This window comes from Protopterus annectens, chromosome 8.part0 (genome assembly GCF_019279795.1).
Source record: "Protopterus annectens isolate FY-2018-M chromosome 8.part0, PAN1.0, whole genome shotgun sequence".
NCBI lineage: Eukaryota > Metazoa > Chordata > Ceratodontiformes > Protopteridae > Protopterus > Protopterus annectens.
In genome coordinates this window covers 1,505,374,673-1,505,399,933 of record NC_056741.1, presented here as the reverse complement: position 1 = coordinate 1,505,399,933, position 25,261 = coordinate 1,505,374,673, and the positions used below count along the sequence as shown (strand labels likewise).

The 25,261-nt window shown below is 45.2% G+C and overlaps 1 protein-coding gene across 1 annotated transcript in view; it reads right to left on the bottom strand.

The window, feature by feature from the left end:
• The window catches only part of ST14 (ST14 transmembrane serine protease matriptase), a 1,989,024-nt gene that overhangs the window by 749,238 nt on the left and 1,214,525 nt on the right, over nucleotides 1–25,261 (bottom strand). Inside the window, exon 14 of the mRNA XM_044081090.1 lies at nucleotides 8,207–8,329. Coding sequence (XP_043937025.1) covers nucleotides 8,207–8,329 — 123 coding nt within the window. The remainder of the gene's footprint in view (nucleotides 1–8,206; nucleotides 8,330–25,261) is intronic.

The window sequence follows — 25,261 nt, the reverse complement described above, 5'->3', positions numbered from 1 at the left end:
ACTCAGATGGAACGTTATGGTGAGTACATAACTTCTAAATCTGAAGTAGGCAGACTTCATTCGTCTGCAACCTGTGGGACAGAGTCCCTAGCTACCTGAATCTTGGGCCGTCATGGAAGGATGTTCGAGCACCGCTGAGCCAAAGGATGCTCTTCCTCTAGAAACAACATCCACCTTGTAATGAGAAATAAAAGTATGAGGCGAGGCCCAAGTAGCTGCAGATATCATCCAACGAAACACGGGACTTAAAGGCTGGCGTAGAAACTGCCCTAGTAGAATGAGCCGTAACCCTCTGAGGAGCAGGTCTGCCTGAAGTGTCATATGCCTGCAGAATGCAATTAGCAATCCATTTAGATAGAGTGACTTTAGATACTGCTTTACCCAGAGCAAATTTAGCAAAGGAGGCGAACAGCTGATCTGATTTCCTGTGGCCAGCTGTCCTGTTAATATAAAAACGTAATTGTCTATGAACATCCAATGAACGCAATTTGTATTCTCCTTTGTTTGAATACTTGGGAAAAATACAGGCAAATTGATTGACTGGTTAATATTGGATTCAGAAGAGACCTTCGGAAGAAAAGATGGATTGGTCCTGAGGCACACCCTATCAGGGAAGAAAGAAAGATAAGGCGGTTTGACACATAGAGCCTGAAGCTCAGACACCCTTCTGGCTGAAGTGATAGCTACCAGAAAGGCAGTCTTCCAGGAAAGGTATTTTAAATCAGCAGAAGCTGCAGGCTCGAAGGGAGGAGCAGTAAGGGCCTGCAGGACTAAAGACAAGTCCCAAGGCGGTACAACCTCCTTGACTGGAGGCCTTAACAAAAACTCCTTTGAGAAAAGTTTTGCATAATTTCGCTGTCATAAGGGAGCTGTGTCATGACCAATGTGATAATGCGAGATAGCCGCCAATTGTACCTTAATCGTGGAAGAACTAGCCCCTTGATGAAAGAGGTCTGTTAGAAAATCTAGCACCGCAGAGATAGGTGCTGAAAAAGGATCCACAGTTCTCTGTCCTGCCCATATAGAGAACCTCTTCCATTTACTCCGATAAACCTGTCTGGTGGAAGGTTTATGAGCAGCCACCAAAATGGCTTTGACCGGTGAAGAGATACCGGGAGTCCTAATTAAGGTTGGAATTGGAGCAGCCAAGCTGTCAACTTCAGGGTCCAGATTGGGAACTGGCATTCCCAGAGGGTGAGAGATGAGATCCGAATTGGATCCAGAATCCATGGTGGATTGATTTTGTGAGACCATACAAGGGGAACCAAGGTTGTCGAGGCCAGAATGGGGCAATGAGAATCATTCTGCTCCCCAAACTGTTGGCTTTCTGCAGAAGCCTCTGCATCAGAGGAAGTGGAGGGTAGGCATAAAGGAGACCGGGAGGCCAAGCATGCACCAGAGCATCCTCGGGAACTCCCTGGTGGGGAAGCAGAGCGAAGAAATTGTCGCATTTGGCGTTTGAGGGAGAAGCAAAAGATCGCAACAGGGTTGCCCCAAGCGGCAAAAATCTTCTTCGCTACTTGAAGATTGAGGGACCACTCGTGTGGAGAAAGGATGGTGCGACTGAGCTTGTCCGCAAGGATGTTGGACTTTCCCGGAATGTGCGTTGCTATCAGAAAGCGTTTGGTGGAAATTGCCCATTCCCAGACTCTCATGGCCTCTCGACAAAGGGGTAAGACCTGGTTCCTCGCTTGTTGATATACCAGACTACGGACATGTTGTCTGTCTGAATCGCAATAGTCCCTGTAGGAAGAACGTGGTGAAGTGCTTGCAACGCTAGGAGCACCGCCCTCATTTCCAGGACATTTATATGCAATGGCGTCTCTGTGGGATTCCACGTGCCTTGGAAAATCTTGCCGGCAGAATGCAGCCCCCACCCGTGGCAAGAAGCGTCCGTTGTCACTGTGGCTCGGGAAATGCAGCGCAAAAGGTCTCCCTGCTAGGGGCTCCAAGAAAGAAGCCACCACAGAAGGGAGTCCCTGCACGCCTGCTGACCGCAATCGGGCGTTTAGAGACGAACAAAGAGGAGACCACTGAACTTGAAGGGTCCATTGAAGAACCCGCATGTAAAGGGCATGAATTAGAAGCGGGATAGCTGCCGCCATAGAACCTAGGGCCCTCAGGACCGAAGCTGCAGTTGGAGATGGTTGCAGGATTGCTGTCACATGACACCTCAGGCTGACGATACGGTCTGGGGTGAGGAAGGCTCGCATTGATCTGGTGTCTAGTCTTCCTCCTATGAAATCTATAATTTGAGTTGGATTCAGAAAAGATTTCTCCCAGTTGATCGTGATGCCCAGCCTTGGTGCTAGTTGAAGAAAGTAATCCCTGGCTGAGCACAGAAGATGCCTTGATGATGCCGTCAGGAGCCAGTCGTCCAGGTACGGAAAGACCTGTAATCCCTGGAGCCTCAGGTGGGCCGCTACCACCGCTAACACCTTGGTAAACACCCTCGGGGCTGAGGTGAGACCAAAGGGGAGGACCCTGAACTGATAATGACTGGCTCCCAGCCGGAAGCAAAGAAACCTCCTGGATCGTCTGTCCATCCGAATGTGGTAGTACGCATCCTTGAGGTCTATGGAACACATCCAGTCGTTCTCCCTCAAGAGGGGGAGTATAGATTGCAGGGTGACCATCCGGAACTTTTGCTTGGTTACTGACAGGTTCAACAGGGAAAGGTCTAAAATTGGTCTTAAGTCCCCCGTCTTCTTTGGCACCAAAAGGAACCTGGAGTAAAACCCTAATCCGGCTTGATCTGGGGGGACGCGCGGGATGGCTCTTTTTCCTAGCAGCTCCCCGATTTGATAGCTGCGCCTCCCTTTGGTCGGGTGGAACATCTGGGAGGCTGCGAGATTTGGGAATCTTGAATAGGGGTATTGAATATCCTCTGGATATAAGTCGAAGCACCCAACTGTCTGTTGTTATGGACTCCCAAGAAGTCAGGTGCATCGAAAACCGCCCCCCGACTGCCTCCAGAGACGGACAGCCGGGCAACCCTTCAGGGCTGCTGCGTGGGTCTCTCAGAGAAGGGTTCTCTGGACCCAAAATTGCCAGGAGCCCCTGCCTCTGTACGACGACCTCCCCGTCCCCCTCTGCCACGGAAGGACTGGTTATCCGGAGCAGGTTGGGACTGCTGCGACTTCCGGAACCACATCTTCTTCTGTCCCTTTTGGTTCTTAGAGAAGGACCTCTGGGGAGCTGAGAAGCGGACTCCGGCGGCAGACAGCGTCTTCCGTCCTTTTCGCTCTGGACTAATGTCTGAACAGTCTTGCCAAACAAGGCAGAACCATCGAAAGGGGCATTCGCGAAGGTCGCCTTGAAGGGCTCTGCAAAATCACAATGGCGGAGCCAGGCCTGTCGCCTCATAACAAGGCCTGCTCCGCTGGCTCTAGCGGCTCCCTCAGTAGCATGAGACAGCAGCCGCATAGATGTATTGGATACTGACCTGAGAGTGGCCATTCGGGTGGAGTAAACCTGTTTATCCTCACTCAAGATGGACTCCGGGGGAGATGCAGCGTATTCTTTAATCAGATCCCGCTGCATCCTAATGACATGTGCCATGTAGTTCAGCGCTCTCAAGGAGAAGGTCGCTGAACTAAAAACTCGCTTCCCGATGCGATCCATCGAACGGGACTCCTTGCCCGGAGGATGGACGGAGGGACTCTCCTGGGCCAATTCCCTCTTCGTGGCTGCAGCCATCATCATGGCATCTACTGGGGGACCCTTACTCCAGTGGGTGCGGTCTGATGGAGGAGAAAGAATGCGGTCCGGGCGCTTAGGGATAGGCTCAATTGTGTCCGGATCCTTCCACGCCCTGATGGATATAAGATCCACCAGGGGGTCAGCAGGAGGGGACACCCAAGAGGTAGAAGGGCCCACCTCGAATGCCTCCAAGAACACAGACTCGTCCGAAGAAGCCTTGGGGGCAGACCACCCCCCCCGATCCTTAACATCTCCATGATGTCTCCAAATGAGACGTCCTCAGGGGGTGACCTAGGGGAGCCTTCCCCTTCATCCAAGTCCGTGTCTTCAGTGACGGACTCAGGGGAGTCCATGTGCCTCCTCTTGCACTTACGCTTCCGAGGTACTTCATCGGGGGGGCTGTCCGAGGAGTACTCTTCAGCAGATGGATGTTCCAAGGGAACCACTTGGGACATCGAGGCGGGCTGTCCCTGGGACCGGCTGGTGGGGGCCTGGCCCAACTGCAATGGAGTGCGGTATGGAGCCGTGGCAGGGACCGGGGTCCGGATGTCCTCGACAGTGCCCTTTCCATAACGTTGAAAGCCGAGGGAGCCAGCTTCTCTAAGCCCCGAGAGCCGACCCCACTCGGATCCGGCGTATGGATCGGAGTCGGGCGAAACCGTCGGATCCGAGACCAGTGTGCTCCGACCTGGGACGGGCGAAGACACACCAGCTCCCTCGGATCCGAGGCTCGGCCCTCGGCTCCGAGAGGTCGGGTCCGGTACCCCAAGCACTCAAGGAATCGGACGCATCCGAGCTGCGCCGACCTATCGGATGCGACCAACCCCGGATCCAAATCTGCACGGCGCCGAAAGCTCCGAACCCGTGGTATGGGTCGGAGAAGGAGCTAATGGGGCGAAAAAAGGGGTCGAAGCCCCTCCCGGATGGGGGGGGGCTAGGAGCACTCCCATTTGCATTTGGGCCTGGATGAATTTCCTCATCATCCGGTCCATATCAGCTTCGCTCATTGAAAAGGTCGATCTAGAAGGCCACCGCGGACCTAGAGAGCCGTCTCGGTGACCTCCTGGAAGGGCTAGCCTCCTCCTCCTCGGGTCCAGGAGACAACCGAGGGGAGTGGAGCCGAGGAGGAGGAAGGCTAGAAGGCACAGGGGAGGCCCGCTTAGATGGAGGAGCCGAACTAGAAGCTTCGGCTCTCCTCTTGTGGTGCTTCTCCCTGTGCCTCTCCTTCTGTCTCTCCCTAGAAGAATCCTTCCCCTCCGGCAACTTTAAGGGAGGTTGAGTCCCAGCCGGAGAACTCACAGCAACAGGTTGCTGACTGGAAGGGGCAGAGGCCGAAGCAGTATCTGGGGGTAAAAGACCCGCCAGCACCAACCGACCTCCGTTCCCTTAAAGCCGGGGTTGAACCCTGCACAAATGGTACAACCAGAAGACAGGTGTTCAACCCCCAAGAGTCACCGAGTGTGGCCATCTGCTGGGGACAGCTTATGGCCACACTCGGTACATTTCGAAAAAACAGCCTTAGGGGCTTCAGACATTACACCTAAGGCCTAAAACACACACACACACAAAACAAACTACGAAAACCCGAGAAAAATTAACTAAAAAGGGAGGAAAGCCTTAACCACACACAACACTAACTAGATTAATAACCAAAAAAGAGAATTTGAAAACTTTTCCTGTCAAAAAATCTACACTTATCTCAACCACGCCAGGAGCTCTAGAATTCCGTTGCTTCTTGAAAAGCGGCAAACGAAATCTGAGGTCAGTCAGGGCTTGGCAAGGGGTTATGGGTAAGAGGGAGGAGCTAGGAGCTCGGAGCCTAAGCTTTTGAATTGCCGGCTCGGATCCGAGATCGGATCCGATACCCACAGGTTGCAGACGAATGAAGTCTGCCTACTTCAGATGCTGCGGTTGCTGTAATGCCTAAAGACAGTAGAGACATCAGACCCAGCTTCATATTGGCCTATTTCAAATGTTAAACCATGATTAAAGCATTTATGTCTATAACAGATAAAAGAATGGCAAAGATGTTGCCAAAACTGATAGATACGTATCATTGTGGTTTTGTGGAGGGGAAGAAAACATTTGACAACATTAACAAAATGATAATTGCAGAATGCAAGAAAATACTGCTCCTGTTGGTGGGTCTTAATGCACAGAAAGCATTTGGCACAATAAGCTGGGATTTTATGAGAAGTGCAATGGAAACATTTGCATTCCTTGACACAAAAAGTTTAATTAGGATAATATATAAGGGATCAGAGACAAAAATTAAAGTGGGAGTGTTCTTTTCTGATAAGCTGCATTTTAACAGAGGAACCAGACAGGGGTATCCTCTTTCACCTGAATTATATTTACAGCTACTTGCAAAGAAAATAAAGGATCCAGAAATTTAAGAATATAATTGGTATGGTAATCATGAAAAGCTGAAATTCATTTGCAGACAATATTTTGTGCCTGGTAAAACTAGAAAAGAACATCTCAATGTTGTGTTCATCATAAGACAATTTAAAGTCTTTTCAGGATATAAAATGAATGAAGATAGAACAAAGGATACAGCTGCAAACTATGTACCCACACATGAACTGATCTCAGCAATACCCATATTTATGGGGACACAATAAAATGAACTACTTAGAAGTAGAGATTAAAAAGGATTCTGTTATGGCAGCTAAAGATATGTGGGAAGAGACTAAACAAAATATACAAAAACTGAGAAACTGGAAACTCTTGTTTATGGATAGAAAAATACCAGCAGTGACATTGTTTTTAGTCCATTTAGTTTTTATATACAGGCACATTTTTGTCAACCAGAGAAGTTGTGGACAGTAATAAAGAGGTGAAGGGTTTTACATAGGGAGGAAAAGTGCAAGGGTCAATTGGGATAAATTGATCCTTCCAAAACAGCAAGGTGGATTAGGATTACTTGATTTGAATGGATATTTTAGAGCTACATTGATAAGGCTCAGACACACAACACAAACTGAAAGCTACAATTCCAAGTGGATGGAGATGATGAAGCAGAGGGGAAATTCAAGCAGTAAGGGCAGAGAGGGATTTTGGATGCAGCTCCTTAACTAGAACAACTGCCACACAGAAAACTATCTTTATAAAGTAGCAGAAAGTATTCTAATAAGTAAGCAAATAGAAGAATGGAGAAAGAAGATTTTGCCGATAGGAATGACTGTAGGTAGGGTACAGAGAACAGGCAGGATATAGCTGGAATTTAATGAAGAAAACTGTCAAAGGAATCAACATACTGGGAGCAAAAATATAATTAGAGAGGGCAAAGTAATCGAATGGGATGAGGCCAAGAAGACATTTTGACTTCAGGTTAGAGCCTGCCATCCCTACCACGGATTGATATTTTTGTATATTACCCTGCTATGGAATAGGCTTCCCCATCCATGTGGATCTTTGTCTATAAGTGCAACCTAGACCAGTGGATTGGGAATAGGACATAGACATTGGGCCTGGCATCCATGTCGCTTACGGACAGATGCAGCTTATAAATGCCTGGCCTTCAATGTCCTACTTGGATATAGGACATTATTATTCTTTCAGTAAAATCTGAATAAGCTTAGAAAGGCCCTCGGGTCATTAGCCTAGTGATCTATAAATCTATGAAAAAGGGATAGGGGAGTCCTAAGTGAAAGATCTGCTCTGTTAGAGTTTTTAACTGACTACAGAACACAAGTCGCCATTAAAGGGATAATCAGTCAGGCATATACAATACTGCATGATAACTATAGGAATCAAAGGAAGTTAGAGAAGATTGGGAAGAGACTGGATAAGCAATTAACAAGGAAACGATGGAAGGGCATATGTATGGCTCTCAATTATGGAACAAAGTCTGAAAGATTTAGGATTTTTGCTTGAAAGTGTTTGCATAGGTATTTTTACACCCCCAAGCAGACTCAAGGGATTTCTCCTCAGGTAGATGACAAATGTTGGAAGTTTGACGGATAATAGTGGTAACTGTGAACTTGTGTTTAGGAAGTGTAATGATTTGGCAGACTTAAATTCCCCTACAGAGAACTCTGTCAGAAATACTGGGTGAGCAAATGGGTTTAACTAAGGAAACTATTTATTTATTTTTTTAGTCAGTACACAGACTGTCTATTCATAGCGAGGCCTTAAGTTTAATTATGGTGGCTGACAAAAAAAAAATTACCAAAAAATGAATGGAAAACAAGAGTCTAAACCAACTGCACTCCATTTTTAAGAGAGAAAAGGAACCGGAAGTGGGGAATTTAGAAAGAGTTGCAGCAAAATACATAGAAAAAAATGGAAATTGTGGGAACAATACTTGTAGAATAATGTTTTGTAAGAGGAGTGAGATTTAAGTGAAGGCAGGAACTGAAAAATTTATGTAATGTTGAATTGAAAAATATACAAAAGAATGTGCGATAGGTAACGCTTGCAACTAAGAATATGCTAATATGGTTTGTTTTCTTTTATATAAATATATGTTCGCCTACGTCTTAAGTTATTTAACACTCACCACAGTTTGATTCATCAGACCTATCTTGGCAGTCATTCACCCCATCACACTCTGGATTTCTTTTGCTGATGCATTTCCCATCAGTACACTTGTAGGTATTCACTGTACAAGTCACAATCTGACCTAAAAGGGAGAAAGTGTGTGAAAAAACATACTGTTACAACACTGAAATACAAGAGTGAAACAATAATTTTAAGGAAACATTCAGTCAACAGCCCATAACTTATTCTGTTATATTTCAGGTAGGCTCAGTCTAAGCTACTCAGCCAGTCTTGATATTCATCAGGTCATGCGTTTTTCAGACAATCCCTAGCATGTTACCTTAGCCTTCAGAAGGACAGAAGAATAAAAAAAGTTATGTACTTAACATAACGTTCCATGTTTGTAGTCCATCTCGCCTACATTCTTGCTGGATGGGTTCAGAGCCAATATTCCGCACCGACTCGGCCGATCCTAAAGCTCAAGAGCTTTTACTGGCCCAATGCTAACCCTTATCCCATGGTGCCTCATGGCAATTCCCCAGATCTTGTTTGCAAGAAAGCAATAAGTACCTAATAGTTATGAAACTATCAATAACTGTGTACATACAGACAAAACATTGTGTACCATTATCCATGCCAGGTGGACAACTACAACTAGGTTAGACAGCATAAGTATAGTCCACCAAATCCTCCAGGAACAGGAATGGGGAAGGAGGGAGGGATGCAAGAATGTAGGTGAGATGGACTACAAACATGGAACGTTATGGTAAGTACATAACTTCTTTATGTTTTGTAGTCCTATCTCGCCATAATTCTTACTGGATGGGACAGCATCCCTAGCACCTTTATGGCTCAAGCGAAGAGACTCTTCAGCACAGTGGACCCAAAGGATGACCTGTCCCGGGAGGCCAAATCCAATTTATGAGTGACAAAGGTATGTGGTCTTGCCCAAGTAGCTGATGCACAAACAGTATCAATTGGGAGCCTAGATCTAAAGGCACATTAAGTTGATACTGCCCTTGTAGAGTGGCTTTTACTTTCTTGTGTAACTGTTTGCCAGCAGTGTGATAAGCAAAGGAAATGTAATCTGAAAGCCATTTTGAAAGGGTAAACTTAGAAATAGGCAAGCCTTTATTTTTATCCGAAAAGGAAACAAATAATTGATCTGATTTTCTAAATTCGTTGGTCCTGTGTAGGTAAAATCTGAGAATTCTGTGGACGTCTAACTGGTGTAGCCTGTATTCAGATTTATTAGAATGATTTGGAAAAAACACCGGTAGCTCAATAGTAGTGTTAAGATTATGTTCTGAACATACCTTGGGAAGAAAGGAAGGGTTAGTCCTATGTGAGACTATCCTTGTGGAAAACAATGTAAGGAGGTCGAATAGTAAGAGCTTGCAATTCTGACACTCTCCTAGCAGAGGTTATAGCTACTAAAAATAGTGTTTTCCAAGATAATAACTTCAGATCTGATGAAGAAGAGGGCTCAAAGGGGGAAGAAATTAAGGATGTGAGAACTAAGTTTAGGTCCCAGGGTTCTGGTGGCTGTTTGACTGGAGGCCCGAGTAGGAGAACTCCCTTCAAAAAGGTTTTGCATAAGTGGGACATGATGAGATTTCCCATGTAGCCAAAATGGTAATTAGATATGGCAGCTAACTGAACTCTAACCATAAGAGCTGCAGCTCCTTCATGAAAGATGGATGCAAGGAAGGACAAAATAGATTCTGCAGGAGCTGTATAGGTATCTAATCTTTGATTTGCAGACCAAATAGAGAACCTTTTCCATTTGCTGAAGTATAACTTCCTAGTGGAAGGCTTGTGGGAAGAAATCAGAATGCGTTTGACTGATGGTGAGAGGGAAACACACCTGGCTATTCGTGGAACTGGAGCAGCCATGCTGTCAATTTTAGGGTGTGGATGGTAGGATGGAACTGCCCCGATTGATGAATCAGAAGGTCTGGAGATGGTTCCAGAATCCATGGTTCCTCCAAGAGGTGGGGCCACAGGAAGGGAAACCAGACTTGATGAGGCCAGTAAAGAGCAATGAGGATCAGGGTACTCCTCAACTGTTTTGCTTTCTGTATCACTTTTGGAATGAGAGGAAAAGGTGGGAAGGCATAAAGGAGTCACCCGGGGGCCAATCGTCGACTAGAACATCCCTGGGTGACATCTCCAGATGGGGAATTAGGGCAAAGTAGCTGCTGCATTTGGTGCACAGGTGTGTGGCGAATAGGTCGTAGCAAGGCTGTCCCCATCTGTGAAAGATCTCTTTTGCAACTTCTGAATTCAGGGACCACACGTGAGGCATGAGAATTGCTCAACTGAGCTTGTCTGCTATCAGATTGGTTCTCCCCGGGATGTACATTGCTACCAGAAAGCGTTGAGTGTCCATCGCCCATTTCCAAACTCTTAAGGCCTCTCGGCAAAGCGGGTAAGATTTGGTTCCCCCTTGCATGTTTATGTACCACATGACAGACACGTTGTCTGAATCGCAATTGTCTCAGTGGGAAGAGAACTGTGAAGTGCTTGCAATGCATATAGCACTGCTCTCATCTCCAGAACATTGATGTGCAGGTGGTTCTCATGGTTCTGCCAAATACCTTGGACCGTCGTTCCCAGATAATGCCCCCCCCCCCCCAATCTGGGAGGCGTCCGTGGTCAAAACTGCATTTTCTTGAGGAGGAACAAGTGGACGACCTAAGAGAAGTTGTTCCGTATGCAACCACCATGTCAGATCCTTCGTGCAGGTGTTTGTGATGAGACAGGGAAAGATCCTGCATTGACCCACTGAGCAAAAAGTAGCCACTGAAGTACTCATGGGCAGATGGGCTAGGGGAACTAATGGAATGGAGGAAGCCATAGTCCCTAGGACTTGAAGGACTACCCTGGCCTGAACTTTGTGATTGTTGAGCAAAGATCTGACTTGGTTGTGCAATAATTCTATTCTTTCTGGTGTTAGTCTTGCTGTCATGGTGCTTGAGTTTATTTCTGAGCCTAAGAATACAATGTGCTGCGATGGAGATAAGGCTGACTGTTTTAGGTTTACTGTGAAGCCTAATCTGGCACACAAGGTATAGAGTGTCTCAACCCTGGTTCTGGTCAGTTGATGCTTGGTGGTAGCAGTGAGGAGCCAGTTGTCTAGGTAGGGAAACACCTGGAATTCTTGACGTCTCAGGTGAGCCGTTACCACTGCCATGCATTTGGTGAACACTCTGGGGGTTATAGTGAGGCCAAAGGGCAGTGTTCGAAACTGAAAATGACTTGGCTCCCAGCTGAAAGCATAAGTGTCTTCTGGAGTGCCTGTCCATTTTGATGTGGTAGTATGCGTCCTGAAGAGCTACTGGGCACATCCAATTGTCTTTCCTGATAAAGGGAAATACCGACTGCGACGTGATCATTCGGAACTTCGATTTCTTTGCTGAGTTTGCTGAGATCTAGAATTGATCCCCTGTCTTTTTTGGAACTAAAAAGAATCATAACTTCCGGATCCTATTTGCTCTGTGGGGACTTCTTGGATGACGTCTTCGCAGCAACGAGATGACCTCTGATGTTGCATGGTCTAGTTGAATGGATGGCACATCTGCAAGAGACTGGTTTGCCGGGGGATCAGAAACAAAGGGAATTAGGTAACCTCTGGATATTATGGTTTGTATCAATGATCTTGTGAAATGTTTAGCCAGGCGCTTGGGTACAGCGAAAGACTACCCCCGACTGGGCGATGGAAGGGACGATCAGAGAAGGTTTCTCTATTTCCCTGATGTTGTGGACCTTCTCTGCCATGAGGATGGCGTCTTCCGTTATATCCTGCCCCTCTGTCCCTAGGGGAGGGTTGACCTTGTGCCTGAGGGAAACCTTTTTTGGATTTACGGAGCCACATTTTCCCTCCTGTCTGACCCTCGGAATAGGGTCTAAAAGGAAGGGAGAAATCGACTCCGACAGCAGATAAGGTTTTCCCTTCCTGCTCGCACCTTGTCAAGGTCTCTTTCACCTGAGATCCAAAAAGAGTTGAACCATCAAAGTGGACATTGGTGAAGAAAGACGAAGGATACCGTGAAGTTACAAAGACGCATCCAAGAATGTCTCATGAGAGAGATTCCTGCTGCGGCTGCCCTGCTCGCTCCATCTGCTGCATAGGAAATCAGCCTCATGGAGGAGTTAGCTATCGATGTAAGGGTGGAGAGCTGCGCAGAAACCTCATCAGTGGATCCAGAAGCTACTGAACCCTGTGAAGGGTGTATCTCAACTCCTTCAGGAGATCTCTCTGAAGTAGAGGGAAATGGGAAAAGTAATTCAGCAATCTTAAGGTAAATGCTGCTGAAGAGAAGGTATGCTTTCCATATTTATCAATCATCCTGGACTCCTTGTTAGGAGGATGGATATTGGAAGATGTCTTTGACAACTCCTCCTTGGTGGCCGCTGTTACTACCATAGCATCAACAGGAACCCCTTTGGAAAGAAGAGACTTATCTTTTGGTGAAGTCATAAATCTGTTTGGCCTCCTTGTGACATTCTCCACTGTGTCTGGGGAGGTCCAGGCTTTCCGCGATATGACCTCCAAGAGCTTGTCATAAGGCGGTGTCACCCAGGAGGTGGAAGGTCGGGAACCAAAGGCCTCAAGATACACTGATTCGTCCTCAGTAGGGTTAGAGGTCTTCCAATCACCCCTCTAAGGATTTCCAGGATGTCAGAAAAGGAGACATCCTCAGAGGGGGATCTAGGGGACCCTTCCGATTCCTCCAAATCAGTGTCAGACGTTACAGACTCAGGTGAGTCAACATGCTTCCTCTTACAAAGTTTCTTCTGAGGGAGGTCTCCAGTGGGAGAATCTGGGGGGGTCTCTGAAGAGGGGGCACCTCCAATGGGGCTGCTTGAGTCTCTGGTTCCCTACGCTGTGGGGGTGGGCAGGGGAAAAGAGGTTGCTACCAGCTGCTTGTGGGACATCGGTTCCAAAGGTATGGCTTTTACAGAGGATAAAGCCTTCTCTATTGCTTCGAAGGCCTTTCCTCCCCACTCCGAAGAAGACCTCCGCTCCGAGGAGACAGATTGTCGGCTCTGAGCAAGGGGGAATGGCTCCAAAGAAGATGTGGGAATCTAGCTTGAGTCGAACCGAAGCACAGAGAGGGATAGTTGGTTCGGAAGAAAACTCAGGGTGACTAACCACCTCGGAGTTGACTCGAGAGCATTGGTTCCCAGATCCCTCTGGCTCCTGACTGAGCCGCTGAGGATAGTTATCGGTTCCAAGGAAGCAGGAAGAATCCTTGGAACTGAAGGATCCAACATCGAGGAACCTGAAGTGATTGGCTCAGACAGCGAAGCAGTTGGAGGAGGAGCAGTGGATTGCAAAAGGGTCGGGTCCGGAGGGGCCAATTTCCTTGCCAGAGCCGGATCAGAAAGCAACCTCTTCACCACCCGCTCGATGTCCTCATCAGAGTGTGTCCTGGAGGATCGGGTGGAGACGGAAGGAGATCTCAAGGTAGGTGAGACAGGGTAAATTCTCAGGTAACTGTCTCGGTACCGAAGAGACCGACGGCACCAAGACAGAAGAAGCGGAATCGAAGCCAGAACTCCTTGGCTCCGTCACTTTGGACTTTGACAGTTCCGAATCTAGAGCCGAAGATTTTCGTTTGGTAGTCTTAGGAGCTGTCTGACCAAGTTCCAGCTGTTCCTGGAAGGAACTGGTCATAAGACCCCTATCTATTAAATTGCGTTTCCTCTTGTTCAGAACCCTGGCACTGATGGCATGGCAAAAGGTACAGGGTTCTTGTAAGTGGGCTTTGGCTAAGCAGTACACACAGCTAGTGTGACTGTCTGTCAGTGACATCTGTGAACATTTACCACATTTTTTAAACCCCGAAGGGCGATGGTCCTTGTGTTCTCTATCCTTTTCCTTAGACATGCTAACAATAACAAACTAATAAAGCTACCTAGAAAAAAAGACAACAATGCTAACTACACTAACAACACTATCTACTGAGGTAAAAATACCAACAAACAGTAAAAACAGAAATATGGAAAGATTCTATACATTTTATTTATATATATATATATATATATATATATATATATATATATATATATATATATCCCCCCCCCCCCCTTATGAAGTAACACACATGGAGGAAAAGCCCTCTAACTTAAATGGGCCTTACAATCCTATGGGGGGGCATAGGGGTCAAACACTCAGTACAATCACACAAGAAAAGCTATTAACTACAAGGAATAAAAGATGAAGAAAAAGGTGGTGAAAAAACAAGACTTAGTAAATACATCTACTTAGCCAACGAGCCAGTAAGGAGAGAACTTCGAAGCTTTTGCGGCAAACAAGATCTGGGGGATTGCCGTGAGGCACCACGGGATAGGTGGGGGTTAGCCTCGAGTCGGTAAAAGCTCTCGAGATTTAGTAATGGCAGAGTCGGAGCCGAATATCAGCTCTGAACCTATCCAGCAAGAATTACAGTGAGATAGGACTACATAACATCAGCATTCTTAATCAACTGTTTTCTACAACTCAAAATGGCATATGGTTATAAAGCTCAGACTGATAACCAAACTAATACTATAAATTCTACAGAACAATGTAAAAGCATCTGAAAATCTACTCTTACTGTAATGATCCATTCAGCAAAATCATTCTCATCAAAACAGAGAGCATACAGAATTAGGGAAAGGAATACAAATTACTCTCCTCACGGCAGGACTGCTTTGCTTTCTGTCACTACTATAAAACATATGCAGTGCCTACTCAGAATAGTAAACTGATAATATAAGCAGCACATTTAGCATACTACAAGAAAAAATTTCTTTACATTGTCAAACATTTTGAGGGAGCCTAGATATTAAAAGCTTTCTGGCAAGATAGAAAAAAATTAAAAAAATCTAACAATCTGAAAACTTAGTCTTTTTCTCCTTTATTCTATCCTTCCCAAGTCCTCTAGTTCCAGTCACTTAATTCTTTCAAAGCCAGTCTCACAACATGAAAAATGTATATAGACAAAGCAAACACAGGCCCTACACCTAGTCTTTTAGCACGGGCACTAAAACAATTCAACAGTGTTAGCCAGACCACTATTTTACATCACTTATAAATTATTTCAGACAATTCTTAACATATGTGAGCAATCATGAAAAAATAAGGGGTGAGTAAGGTAACTCAGAGAACTTAATATTTGAATAGTACACAATTACTGCTGCACTACATTCAAAAACAAATGGGATTTAGCTGCAGACAGTGTGGATCAGCATGGTGACATTCTGCCATTAGAAGCCAGGGAAACACTCTTCTGCAAAAAAGTTATGTAAACACCATAGCATTTGATTTGTGTTGTCCATTTTCATTCTTCAACCTTTGTGTTCGGATCCAATTCCTTGGATCCAACTTGGCCGCCGTGGATCACTGAAGACTCGAACTCCTCCCTTTCAATGCCCTAGTCCACAACATACCTCAGATCTTGTCTGCTGCCCTTTATATCTGTAGAGCATTGAAATGGAATAAAATATTATGATAACCAGCAAAAACTGAGACTCAAAGGAACAAGGCTCCTTTAGCATCATCGATCCTTTCAAAAGGATGAGTAAATTAGGAAAAGGGGATTGGTGGAAGGTTAGTTGAGGAATAATGAAAATGGATAACATAGATGGAACATTATGGTGACTATACAACTTCTTCATCTGATGCCGTCAGTTTTCATTCTTTCCTCATCTTTTCGGACAGAGTCCCCAGCTACCTAATTTATTATAAACAAAGGTAATAAAATCTGTCAATCATTTAGCTAATGTTACTTTAGAAAGTGATTTGCCAATTTTGAATCTGAAAAGGAAACAGATCTGTTTTTCTAAAATCTTTCATTCTACTTAGGTAAAACCATAATTGTGCATGTCCAATAGGTGTAACAAATATTCTCCTTTATTTGAAAAATTTGAAAATAAGACTGGTAAGTTGATAGTTTGATTTATATTAGATTCTGACACCACCTTAGGAAGAAAGAAAGCGTTGGTTCTTAAGGATACTCTGTCTTTATGAAAAAACAAGTAAGGGGGTATAGGAGATGGGGCCTACAATTCAGAAACCTTTCTGGCAGAGGTAATTGCTACTAAAAATATAATTTTCCAAGTTAACTATTTTAGTTTTGTCTTAACTGAAGGTTTGAATGGAGACTGGGCTACTGCTTCCAATACTATATTTAAATCCCAAGCAGGAGTAGGATATTTAATAGGTTGTCTAAGGAGAAGTGTTCCTCTTAGAAAGGCCCTAAAAAGTTTGGAAGATGCTAGAAATTATCTATTTCAACATGGAAAGTTGGAGACAGTAGCTAACTGCACTTTAACGGCAGAAGAGCTAACTCCTTCACTGAAGACTTGTGCTACAAATTCCAGAACTTTAGAGCTAGGAGCAGAAAAGGGATCCAATCCATTCTGTTGTGCCCAAAATACAAATGTTTTATTTTTATGAAGTTTTCTGATAGAAGGTTTGTGAGATGATGATAGAATATATTACAGACTAGAGAGGAGGTCCTGGGCTGTCTTGCAAACAGAAGAGGAGAAACCATGTGGTCAATTTTAGGCAAGGAATGTCTGGATGAACGGAGTCTGTCGCATCAGACAGAAGGGTCTGCAGTTGGAGCCAGGATCCGAGGAGGTTGAAGATGAGGCCAAATAAAGGGAAAACAAATCTGATGAGGACAATAAGGGGCAATGAGGATTACTGTACTCTTCAATCGAGATGCTTTCTGAAGAAATTTGTGATGAGGGGTATCAGGGGATAGGCATAAAGGAGACTAGTGGGCCAATTGTGAAGTAGAGCATCTCTAGGAAAGCAAATAATCTGCTGCACTTGTTGACAGGGGATGCAAAAAGGTTGCAGCATGGTTGACACTACTGATGGAAAATCATCTCTTCTACCTTTATACTGAGAGACCACTTGTGAGGCATTACAATAGATCTACTCAACTTGTCTGCAATCATGTTGGACTTCTCCGGAATGTGCATTGCTATCAGAAATCTACTGGGTGAAATCATCTATTACCACTTCCTTAAAACTTCGACACAGGGGGTAAGATTTGGTATCCCTTTGTTTGTTGATGTACCAGACCACTGACATACTGTCTGTCCAAATCATAACAGTCCCGGTGGGGAGTGAGTCTCTGAAAGACTGCAACGCTGAGGATGGCTCATTTCCAGGACAGTGATGGGCATGTTGGCCTCTTTGGGGTACCGTGTGCCTTGGACTGTCCTTACCAGAAGTGTCACCCCTCCCCCGATCTGGGAAGCATCCAGGGTCATTATGGCCTTGGGCTGGGAAGAACAAAGGAATGACCTTGCACTTGACTAGATTGTATCCACTACAGGAGATATTTTTTGCAAGCTTGAGTAATCTATCTGATGGACAGAGTGGTTAAGAATGGACCACTGAGTAGCTAATGTCCATTTTGAAGGATTCTCATACGGTACCTTAAGAGTACTAAGATGAATGCCAATGACATGGACCCTAAAGCTTGAAAGATTAATAGAGCTGTGAGAGAATGGTTTTGGATGATTTTCCTGACCTGGAACTGTACAGTCTGAACTCTTGCCAAAGGAAGAGATGCTGTTTGAGTGACTGTGTTGAAGGATGCACCAATGAATTCTAATGTTTGAGTCAGTTCCAGATGAGATTTGTTGTAATTGACTGAAATACTCAGATGGGACCACATTTGAAGTATGTAATCTCGGGTCTGTATTAGCTGATGGCTGGTTGGAGTGGTGATGAGCCAGTTGTTTAGATACAGAAATACTCAGGATTCCTTGCAGCTTCACATGAGCTGTCACTACTGCCATACACTTGGTGAACACTCTGAGAGCTGTTATGAGACCAAAGGATAGACCTCTGAATTGACAATGACTGGCTCCCAGCTGGAAGCGCAGATCTCTCTTGGACAGTCTGTTCATTTTGATATAGTACACATCCTGAAGATCTGCTGAGCACATCCAATCATCCTGATGCAGAAAGGGCAGAATGGACTGAACTGCAACATTCCAGAACTTTGCATATTGAACTGATTGATTTAGATTGCCGAGATCCAAAATTGTTCTCCAGTACCCGGTCTTTTTTGGCACTAAAGAATCTTGAGTAAGCTCCAGACTCTTTGGTCTGGGGGTCCTCTTGTATGACTATTTTCTAGCAGCTTGTGTATTTCTAGTGCTGCTGCTGCCACCGCCCTTTGACTGAGTGGAATGTCGGAGATCTTCTTTGAAAACATTGGAGGTGGATAGCGAAATGGTAGGATATAACTTCTGGATATTATCCTCTGCATCCATGAATCTTTTGTAATTTTTAACCAAGCTCTCTGATGCAGGGATACACAACCCCAACAGCCACCAGAGATGGACAGCCAGGCCTCCTTTCAGGAGCACTGGTAGGATTGGGTCAAGAATCTCTTGATCCTTGGATATACAAGATCCCCTCTGCCACGAGGGCGGTGTCTTCCATTAGAGTTCCCCCTCTGCCTCTGGGGGAACTCTCTCTACATGGATCTTGGAAGGGACCCTATGATTTCTTCAACCACATCTTCAGACCTCTTTGTTGAAAACCATACACTGACAGCAGACACTTTTACCTTCCTGCTCCACCTGGCGAGTAAGTCTTTCATTCTGGGACCAAATAGGACACTTCTGTCAAAGGTAGCATTGACAAAGGAAGTTCTGAAAGGCTCTACAAAGTCACACAAGCACATCCAGGCTGCATCCTAAAGAAAATGCCTGAACTCGCTGCCTGTGAAGTACCTTCTGCTGAATGAGAGAAAAATCTCATGGACGAATTGGAAGAGGACTAAGGGTAGCCAACTGCAAGGTAACAAAGTCCTCTCTATCTCAGAGGATATGATCCCAGAGACAGATTTGGTAAGTTCTTCAATCAAATCCCTATGGAGACTTGTGAAGTATGCCAGATAGTTCAGTGATTGAAGGGCAAATGCCACTGAAGCATAAACATGCTTCCCAAATCTGTCCAATGCCCTAGACTCCCCGTGGAGGGTGGACAGAGGAACTCTATTCTGCTAGCTCCTTCTTGGTGGCTGCAGCTATGACCACGCAATCAACCAGTACTCTTTTGCTTCAATGGGTTATGTCTTTAGGTGGTGCCAGGATCTTGTATGGTCTTCCTGGATATTGGCTCAACTTTATCAGCTCCTTCCATGCCTGTTGACAGACCAAATCAATGAGCATATCAGTAGGTGGAATCACCCAGGAGGTAAACTGGCCAGCACCAAATACAAATCCCAGGTGGTCTCCAAATGAGACATCAGGTGGGGATCTTGGGAACCCTTCCCCTTCATTAAAGTCACACTCTTTCTTCCTAGGAACTTCTTCAGTGGGATGTTACACAGAAGTGTCTAAAAAAAAAAAAAAATCAAAATATCCTGATGGGTATATCCCTGGTGGCCGACTTGGGCTGGGTGTCCCTATGGTAAGGATGCTTGAGACTCAAGATGCAGAGACTAATGGAACAGGGTGGTTGGAGCCAAAGAAGGTGGAGAAGCTTGAGATCTAGGGATAGAAGAAACTCTCTCCACTACCTCAAATGCTGAATGCCTAGGAGCAAAGGAAACACCCTGCTCCAAAAGAACATACTTATGGGCTCCCTTCTCCCCAAAAGCAGAGCAGTTGAAGGAGGATTCAGAGCAGAGATGTTTAAAGCAGAGGCTCCAAGGAGAAGAGATGGCTTTGACAGCTTTGGAGTTGACTCCGGCACCTCAGATCCAGAAGGCTCAGACACTCATCCAGCTCAGAGGCATCTTCAGATCTGATGCGATCAACTCTGGAACCTTTGGAGTTAATGACTCTGACACCAGAGGTAGGATCAGACAAGAAGCAAGTGGGGGGACGTGCTGTACTAACTAAAGTCTCCAGACACAATGAGATAAGCGGCGAGAGAACCCCCATTTGTATCGGTTTTGGGAGGAACTTCCTCATCATCCTGTCCACGTCAGCTTCAGTCAAAATTTTTTGAAGAGCGAGTTGAGGATGCTGTGGAGGTGGGCCTTGAATGGTAATGTATCTGAGAGCTCTCCAAGAAGGGGAATGGCTGCCTAGAGGGGACAGGGTCCAGACCCAAGAGTGATGAATGGATCACAGGTGACTTTTCTTTTTGAATCTTCAGATTCAAAGATTTAGACTTTTTTTACTGGAGGCTCCAAATGGATGAAACCATTGGTTTTGGAGAGCAGTTTCTAGAGTCTCTTTTCTCAGACTTCTTAGGGGGACAAGCTCAAGATTTACAGGGCAGCAAGCCTGTAAGAATAAGCTCATTCTTGTGGTCTATAATGGCCCTAGGGATAAAACCCTTACAAATGTTACAGTCTGCATCTAGGGGTGTCGGTGCCTAGGCAATATAGGCATTCAGACAGTGCATCTAATAGAGAAATTTTGTGGCAACAGGATGAACATTTTTTTGGAACCAGAGGGCTTCTCTGACACTTTAACTAAAGGTAGACAGATACAGAAACTACAAAGGATTAACAGGCAAAAGGCCAGGAAACTATAGGATAAAGAACTTTAATGCAAATAATAACAAATTGAGGAATTTACCAATGACGGTAAAGAACAGGAGTACCCAAAGGTACAGAAAGAACCACCAACAATGGTAGCTTAACAAAGAGTACACAAAGTACTTCAAAGGCAGAAGGAAGAAAACACCAGAAAAAATTGGAATAAAAAAATACAGATATAAAAAATATAGATACTGACATAAGATAAAAAATATAAAATGAAGAAAAATTTTAAACTCCCTGTAATCCCAGAAAAAAGTTAGTAAATCGAGAGATGAAATGGCGACCATGTCTGTACTCAAAAGGAGGCAAACGAGATAAGAAATATGTTAAGGACTAGTGCATTGTGGGAAAGGGAGAACCTCAAGTGTTTTCAGTGATCCACTAGCTAGTAGAAGCGGCAGAGTCAGACCTGAACCCAAAAGTTGAGGAAAGAATGAAATTTGACATCAGATCCAATTAGTCAAATAATTTGCCTCAGAGGGAAGGACACAAACCACTACACTATAAAAGAAGCAACAGAGTTCTGTAGGTAGGCCAAAACTATTTTCATTTCAAAAATACAGTATGAGAGGAAGTAATTAAAAACATGGGGGCTGCTTTATGCTAATCAAATATGGTCCGTGTTGCATTGTGTCAGCTGGTAACCTTAGGAATGGGAGTTTTTTGAAGCTAGAGGCAAACACTCACATAACTGGTGTTTTTTTTTTTTTTTTTTTCAAACATACTAGCCAGGTACTTTATTTTCATTGAACTTGACTGGAACTGTCACGTGAACGGAAAAAAATGTCCTGAAGAAAGTTCAGCTATATGATAACTCACCATAACAACAGATGCCACAGTAGATACACTGAAAGTATTCATAACACATGTGTATCCATCTTCATAAGGGATACCCATACCTCCAGGTTAGCACAGCACAAGGCCTCGGAGACCATCCATGTGCAACTAACAGTGGGCAAAGCTGCTTTTCAGATCGTAGCTTGCTACAAATCACCCTCCATGTCTCAGGACCCCCAATCAGCATTCCTGAGAACACTGTAAAATATGAAGATCCTACCAAACACCATGATACTGGGTGATTTCAACTACCCAAACATTGACTGGGAAAACCACTCGAGTACAAGCTCCTTTGGCCAACGCTTCCTAGAGTTTATAAACTCAAATGCTCTGGAAAAACTGGTCACCACCCCCACAAGAGGGGACAACATATTGGACCTGATCATCACCAACATGGGGGATCAGTGTTCCACACCAGACGTAAACCCCTCGCTGGTGAGATCAGACCATAAACTAATCACACTGGACATCCACATCCCGACCCCACCCCCAGTCAAGGAAACCACTGTGAAAAACTTTTCAAGAGCAAACTTCACACTTCTCAGGACCGAGGTGGAAAGTTTCAAAACCCCCTTGCTAAAGGATAATGCTGCCCAAACCGCAAAATCCTTTACAAATGCATTCTACGAGCACCTACAGGAATGCATGGATCGAGCCATCCCAAGTAAAACCAAAACTCACTCCTCCAAAAAGAGGAAACCAGTCTGGTGGTCCCCGGCCATATAAATAAGCTATACAACAGAAGGAGGAAACTATTACAAGATAGTGCAAAATTCCAAAAAGGAAAGGCATCCCTGATCAGTATTAGCAAGAAACTACAATCCCTCATAAAATCATCCAAGGCCAGTTTTGAAAGAAAAATTTCCAAAGACCCTAAAGATAATCATAAAGCCTTCTTTAACTATGTCAAGAACCTAGGTGGCAACTCCCAGATCTGCTCTGAGCTAGTGCAAAATGGCAAACAATACACTGAATCAACTGGCATTGCCAACATCCTGGCTGACAGGTTCAGAGCGAACTTCACCCCCCCCTCACCCCCAAAAGGGCCAGTGTCCATCCCAGAAGAATGCAGAGCCCCAGACATCACAGACACACAAGTGAAAACAGCCCTCTCCAAAGCCAAAAACACAGCATCAATGGGACCGGATGGTATACCAAGGCTGTGTCTTACACGCGCGCCAAAATGAACTAAACCCTCACCTTAATTCACTGTTCAAACTCAGCCTCACCACAGGCTATGTACCCAAGGAATGGTGTACAGCAACAGTTATCCCGCTCCACAAAGGTGGTGCCACAACAGATACTGGTAACTATCGCCCTACAAGTCTGACTAGCCTGGTCTGTAAAGCTATGGAGCGCATCATCATGAAACTCAAAGACATTGGGAATCTCCAGACATTGGACCCTACCCAACTGGGCTCTGTTAACGGCAGATCCGGCCTCCTAAACCTAGTTGACTTTTTTGAAACAGTTACCAAGGCCACAGATGAGGGAAAGGTAGTCCACACAGCCTACCTGGACCTCGCTAAGGCCTTCAACACCATTCCCCATTCTGGCATTATAGATAAGCTCACCAGCTTGAACATTAACCCCCTATGTCATGAGATGGGTTGCCAACTGGCTCACAGACAAAACTCACATGGTCAGAGTTGCGGGTGCCATGTCCAACTCTAGACCAGTTACAAGTGGTGTCCCACAGGGCTCAGTCCTGGGACCCCTCCTATTTGGTACAGGCAAGCACGGGAGGACTATGGCTGACCAAATTCGCTGATGACTGCAAACTGGGAGCCATAATCGATTCTCCGGCTGACACAGACATCCTCCAGAAGGGTCTCACAGAGACTAATACCTGGTGTCAAAACCATGGCCTCAAGCTAAATGCCAAAAAGTGCATAGTCATCCCCATTGGGAAAAACAAAGTGCCCACGAATTATCACATAGTTGGTAATCCACTAAGTACGGAAGATGTAATTAGGGATCTGGGGACCAGGTAGATAGCAACCTCTCCTTTGATAATCACATTGCCAAGGTGGTTAGAAAATCCTTCTATGTAGCCCACCTAATCACAAAAGGGTTCACATCTAGATCAAGAGGTCATCCTGCCCCTCTACTCATAACTTATTAGGCCCATAATAGAGTACAATGCTCCATTTGGTATGGACCTTACTCGGCACCTGCAACAGCTGGAAAGACCACAGAAGTACCTCACCAAGAGGATCGTGGACCTCAAACAGATGCCCTATGCAGCTTGACTAAAGAAACTCCAGCTCTACTCGGTTGCTTACCACCTGCTCAGAGTTGATCTCTGCCTGACGTACAAGGCCATGTCCCACCCGGAATTAATAGACATGCTCCACCTCAAGAAAACCAAATCTCTTAGAGCCACATGCTCCAGCGAGTTTAACCTCAGCACAACAATAAACAGGACATGCTGGAGGGACAGATTCCTGTCCCAGAGACTTCCCTTGCTCTGGAATACAATCCCAATTTATGTTAGGCAGAGCCCCTCACTGACTCTCTTCAAGAGAAATCTTGATGAGTGGATAGGAAATCGTAAATTTACCTCTGGGATCACTTCAGTGGCCCTGCTAGACAGAGGCACAGGAAACTAATTTAAAAGGGAGGCAAAAGCCAACACATTCTGCCTAGGCTTATAAATGCCCTTGGGCAGATAGCCTAGTACCTACCTATGAACATGGATGGCTGCAGGCTCACATCCAACTGACTGGCCTTACTCCCACATTTTGCATACATAAGGATGCAGGTTTATCCTTCATGAGAAAGGGTACTGTTGCATTCCAGATCAATGGGTTGTCAGTGCGCAACACCTTCTGTCCTTTCCTCTGCCAGAAAATCTTGCGAAGATCAAGACCCAGAAGTGAAAACAGACATTTCTGTAATGTACCCCCCCATGGGATTTTAACATTTACTGTGCTATGATCCTTTGCAGAGGAGGTGAAAGAGGGGACTGCCCTTAGCAGAATGGGTAGTGGGAGCTAGTACCGCAACAGTGACTTTACTCAAGCAGCCACCATTATGGTACACTCACATAACTCCATCCATGTTCACTTTAAGATCACGGTTGTAGGAGCATTCATAATATAAAGGATGCACACTCCTGCAGTCCCCTTCAAAGCTGAAGAGGGTGTTTGACTCCTAGTGTGCAGTATGGTTCCTCAAAGGATATCCTAGAGAACAGCTACTCCGAACCCAACTGTACCCTTGGATTAACATCCAGTTTCTACTGCTAACAGAATGTATGGGCTGAATGGCCATTTCACAGAGGACTCTGGCTGAATCTTGCCTTAACTTTGACAAGGTGAGGACTGTTTTCGCATAATATGCTCTTACCTGCTCCTGAACAGACTTGCCCTTCCTTGTCTAGTTTGCTTATCACTTGGACAGCCACCTGCTGAGTGACTGATTTCCCTTTCTATGGATGAAGGCTAGAACAACTGGTCCATCTGTCTGACAGACTTTGCCCTATTAAAACAGTATTGCAGCTGTATCCAACATGACAAAAAATGAACCAATGAATTCCAAAAATGACAAGGGAATCGGTCTTCATTTTATTAAAACACTAATACTTCTAGTGCCTTGGCTGTGGATGTTCAACATACACAGAATCCCCCCCTCATTCTGAGGTCGCAAAAACTTACTTCTTGAATTACCTGGTTAAGGAACAGCAGCAACATTACTTCTGGCATATAGGG